Here is a 4,835-nt window from a genome sequence, read left to right as displayed (position 1 = left end):
TACTTTTTCTTTTTCCAACATAGTCGAGAATGAGAGAGATAATTTTCAACCTTATTCTAAGTTATTAAGTACCTTAAATACTTAGTTTTGTTCAAATTACCATCCTAATTTCTTTAGCTCATTTTACAAGTGTTAGTGTGAAAAAATAGCCTATTTCAAGTCTACTTTATTTTAGGTTAAATTATAGGTTGCGTCATTTGAATTCAGAGTGTGGTGTTTAATTAGTTTCTTAACATAAAAAAATGTTTAATGGACCATTGAAATTTTAATGTTGTGTAAATCCTTAAACTATAAACAATAATATTAAATAAATTTTGAAATTTTCAATTTCCGAGTCAAATAGATCATTGAGTTTTAGAAAGTGTCTTATAATCTAGAGATATGTTAGATACATAATTAAAAGTTAAAAGCTAAAATTTTAGGACTTGTTAGACACGTTTAGACCGATGAAAATGTTAAAAAAAAAATTATTAAACACCAACTCTAAATAGTTGAGAAAATTGAACTTTTTATTAAAGATATGATAATAGCGTAGATGTCCATGACATTCATAGGTTACACGCTCCATAAATTCATATCATTAATTCTCATTACTCTTATGATTTACAAATATCATTGATCGTGGATCTTGTAACCCTATGGAAAGTAGTAAAAATGGAGTCTTTGTAAACACATGTCAATAATGAAATCTCACATTTGTCATCTCTAGTTTCCTCGTATATGTCAATTACCGCTAAGCTATGCTCGTTTTGTTATTATTTTGTTGTTAGTTTTATACCGCTATTATTTTACTATATTTAGCTAGACAATTTCATGTGTGATCAAAACTTTTGAAAAACCTCTTTTCCAAATAAACATGGAGGAAAGCTGAGCTTTTGGCCACAACCCAAGAAAATGGAGAACATGAGATAAAATAATTGAGATTAATTTCCAAAATTATGTTATTTCGTCTCGAAAAGAATTGATCGTTAAAAATGTTGCCTCCACTAATGGAGAACCTCTCAAATGATGCAAATGAGATATGTCCTCCAAAAAATAGGTATTTTCAATTTCAGCTTTGTCGCATTCAAAAAATAGCTGACCTTTTTTTTTATTATTTTTTTACAATTACACTTCCGTCCGACACCAACTGACACCCACCACGTGTCACCTTATTCTTCCTGCGTTGTCAATTTTTAATTGGCTCTAGGAAGCCAGTGAAATTCCGTATATGCCCTCCCCTAAGAAAAGAAGTGAATTAGTGTGTTAAAGAAACAATCCCCTACGAGTTAGTGTAAATTTTTTTAATTTGAGACAATTTTGGAGGATATGTAAATTTTGTCGTTTTCTTGTTTCAAATGGATTTTGACATTTCTTTTTACATATGGAAAGACTAGAGGACTGAATTTTATTGGACCAATCATGACTTTTTTTTTCCTTCACCCCAATACTCAATGTATTCCCAGTACCATTTTTTCTTTTTAATTAAAAGAATATCTCATCATTGCGAAATTAGAAACGTCCAAAACGGGTTGAATGATTTTCATAAAATAATATCAATGACAAATTTGGAGAGATTTCCATATAATGAGATGACGTTGATTTGTGGATCTAAATTGATTATTTGGGTAAGTATGAATCAAGTTTTGAGGTGGAACGTGATCTTTAAATTCGGAGATTCAAACTCTTAAACTCATTATTAATTAAATTATGCTTTATTAACAACTTGATTTATTTTTAATGTCAGGTAAGAAAGCATATGAATTAGAAATATTTATATTTTTCCAAACTTTGTTCCATGGATACAAGCTATAAATCATAGAGATCCTAGAAATGTAAGTAAACATAGTAGACTCTTTAAAAAGACACCCAAAACGTCGCTGTTTTGATCAAATTCACACCATACGTTCCGCTCTTCTGTTTTAACTGTTTTAACCTTCCCAGTTCTTTTTTTCTTTTTCTTTTTTTCACTTTTAACTTTTACCATAAAAGTTGATTAATTTGTCGAGAGAGGAGAGATTTAGTTTCATTTATCTCTCTTAATTAACTTTGCGGGCCCCAGCATTGGCTAACCAATCAAACTGTAGCTGACACGTACTGCATGAAATCTTGGTCCCGCTCGAGGCCGGCCATTGTTTCCGGCGCCAGAACTACTTCAAGATCCACGCTCCCGTTTCCTTCTCTTCCGGGAAAGGCGGAGATCTTGCCGTCGAATTTGTTCGCCCGCCCACTCCGGACGGCGATCGGACGCCCCCAACCGAAATCGTTGTCGTACATCGGAAATCTCGGGGAGCTGCCCATGGTGATCGACGCGCCGTCGAAGTTCCCGAGCGGGAACAGCCGTGGATCGCTCTCCCAATCGGCGATCCCGCGGCGGACGGTGGCGTCGTCGTGGGCCACCACGTTCTTGTGCAGCAGATCGCCGCACCACCGTAGATCGTTGGACAGCACCTCTCCGACCGGCGCAACGGTGGGGATGCTCTGTATCGCGTTGCCGAAGTAGTACGGCTGGAGCCGCGGGTGGAGCCGGTGACGGCAGTTCACCGCCATGCGAAACGTCGTCGTCTTGGACGGGTCCAATTTCCTCGCACGTGTAACCGAGCGCCACAGATGCGCACACAACGACTGGAACGACGAAATCTCCGCCGTCCGATTGGGGACGTTAGTCTTGATCAAACTCTCCAAGACCGACGTTATGCTGCCGTTATTCCCGTTGACGGATTTCCAACTGTCATTCCCTTGCTTCCCCAAAATCTCGACGGCGTCAGGAAAACCGTTGAGCGGCTTCCGCGTGCTCTGCAGGTTGTTATTCGCGTTGGCTCTGAGCTTCAGCTTCAGAATCGATTCTCGCGTGAAGTGGAAAATCCTCTCCCTCAACGGCTCGTCGCTGTTGAACGTGACCACCGGCCCGCCGTTGGGAAATTTGAGCACCGCCGGCGAGTTGAAAACAGTCTCCCTACAGAAATCCGGCGATTTGGAGATCGCCATCTTCTTACAGCCCCCTTTGCAAATTTCCGCAAATGTGTTGAAGAAGTGCCAAAAGGAGGTGCCGTCAGTGACGGCGTGGTTGACGGTACAGCCAACAAAGACGCCGTCGGCAAGCTCCGTGACCTGAACGGCGACCAAGGGCTTGGAGTGGCCGGAGTAGCTGATAGTGCGGTCAAAGTCGAAAAAGTCCTTGAAGTGATCGGGAACGTGGAGAGGGTGGAGGAGGGCGTTGAGAGTGAGGTGTTTGGCGGTGGCGTGGATGAATTGGACGCCGGCGTCGTTGCAGAGGATGTGGACGTAGCCGTGGGGGTCGGTGGAGAGGCGGCCGGCGAGAGGGGGGAAGTGGGAGAGAGTGGCGGAGAGGGAGCGTTTGAGGAGGGAGACGAAATCGGCGGCGGAGTAGGGCGGAGGAGGGAAGAGAACGCCCTTTTGGATGTAGTGGCAGGAGAGCATGGGAAGATCGGAAACGGAGAGCTTGAGAGTGGAATTGGATTTTAATGTTGAAGGTTGCTCCGGGAGAACAGTGCATTTGGAGACGATGGTAATGGCGGAAGAAGGCATTGTTGATTTTTTTAATGGACTTCTTTTTTTTTTCTTTCTTGCTTTTGGGTTTTGGGTTTTGGATTTTGGATTTGGTTGATTAATTTAAGGTTGGGGATTGAAAGGGAGTGGGAGGGAATGGAAGCTTATATAGGAGTTTGGGGGAAGTGGCTGAAACTCATTGCACTTTGAGTCCTTGTTGGACCCATTGCTGCTGCCTGGTGGTTACCTTCTATCTCTCTCTACTTTATTCATATAAAAAAAAATTACCATAACCGTCCATCCCGATACCTATCATCTCAGAAGTTAGATTGTTCAATCGCTCGTCCCAACAATAAATATGCTTTCAAGTTCTCCAAGAAATGAAGCATAGGACACAGTCACTACGAAAAAACCTCAAGTTTATATTGATCCTGAATTGATAATAAATTTTTCGTTGTTTCTAAAGATTGATTGAAGGTTTGAATCCTATTCCAAGAGATTTAAGAAATAAAATTTTTAATCACAACCAAGGTAGAGATAATCCAAGAGGTGAGTATTATATAATAATGGTTAGTATGAGATTGAACGTGTGGACTAATAAGTATTAAGTATTGTTTAATGATTAATTTGAAGGTGACGATGAGGTGGCGAGAACGGAAGCTAGTCAGAGGGGCGACTGAGGTTGTAGAAGGACACGTGGATTCTTGGTCAGGCAAACAACACTAAAAAGCATGAGAAATCTCATCCCTTCTCTGACAAAAAAGTTAATCTTGATGTTTGGGCTTTAATTTTCTTAGTTTTATTTTTGTGAGAATTATAAAATATGTGGTTGAATCTTTTAAAAGGTATATATTCACTGGTATTTGTTTTTATTGGTTGTAAATAAAATGGCTAATGCTTTCTCTCACAATTGGTAAATAATTAAATAATATTTCCTCTCACAATTTAGATGTTTACGGCATGTATCTTCTTACTTACTATTATTTAAAAAATTGATAAATAAGAAAAATAAATACATAAAAGAAGATAGAAAATAGAATAAATAGTTGTACATTTTTAATAGCATTTTTTATTCAATAATGAACACTTAATAAGTTCATCTTTAGATTACTGAAGTTGCAGTTAGATATAATTGAAAAATTTTAAGTAAATCCATCAAAATTTTTATTTGCCTTTTAATTTTACTCCAACTATAATTAGTTATTCGGAAAAGAAATGGAGAAAATTTTATCATAGATCTTTTAATCAAGTTGGAATTAAAGGATAATAATGCTTACGTATTTTATTTTGTATCTATGCTCTAATGACAAAATATATGGCTCTTAATGAGTAGAGCCATCAATTAC

At 38.6% G+C, this 4,835-nt stretch overlaps 1 protein-coding gene across 1 annotated transcript; it reads right to left on the bottom strand.

Annotated features, from left to right (window-relative positions):
- Positions 1 to 1,739: 1,739 nt before the first annotated feature.
- Positions 1,740 to 3,712, bottom strand: LOC148211579 (HXXXD-type acyl-transferase family protein). The gene has a single exon (XM_088124609.1). The coding sequence runs from the start codon at positions 3,526 to 3,528 to the stop codon at positions 2,056 to 2,058; it is 1,473 nt and encodes a 490-aa protein (XP_087980735.1). The 5' UTR covers positions 3,529 to 3,712; the 3' UTR covers positions 1,740 to 2,055.
- Positions 3,713 to 4,835: the final 1,123 nt, after the last annotated feature.

Source organism: Momordica charantia, assembly GCF_013281855.1.
Source record: "Momordica charantia cultivar OHB3-1 chromosome 5 unlocalized genomic scaffold, Mcharantia_2.0 BLBB01000005.1, whole genome shotgun sequence".
NCBI classification, from domain to species: domain Eukaryota; kingdom Viridiplantae; phylum Streptophyta; class Magnoliopsida; order Cucurbitales; family Cucurbitaceae; genus Momordica; species Momordica charantia.
Note: the sequence above shows the minus strand (reverse complement) of the source record. Positions and strands in the feature narration are given on the sequence as shown.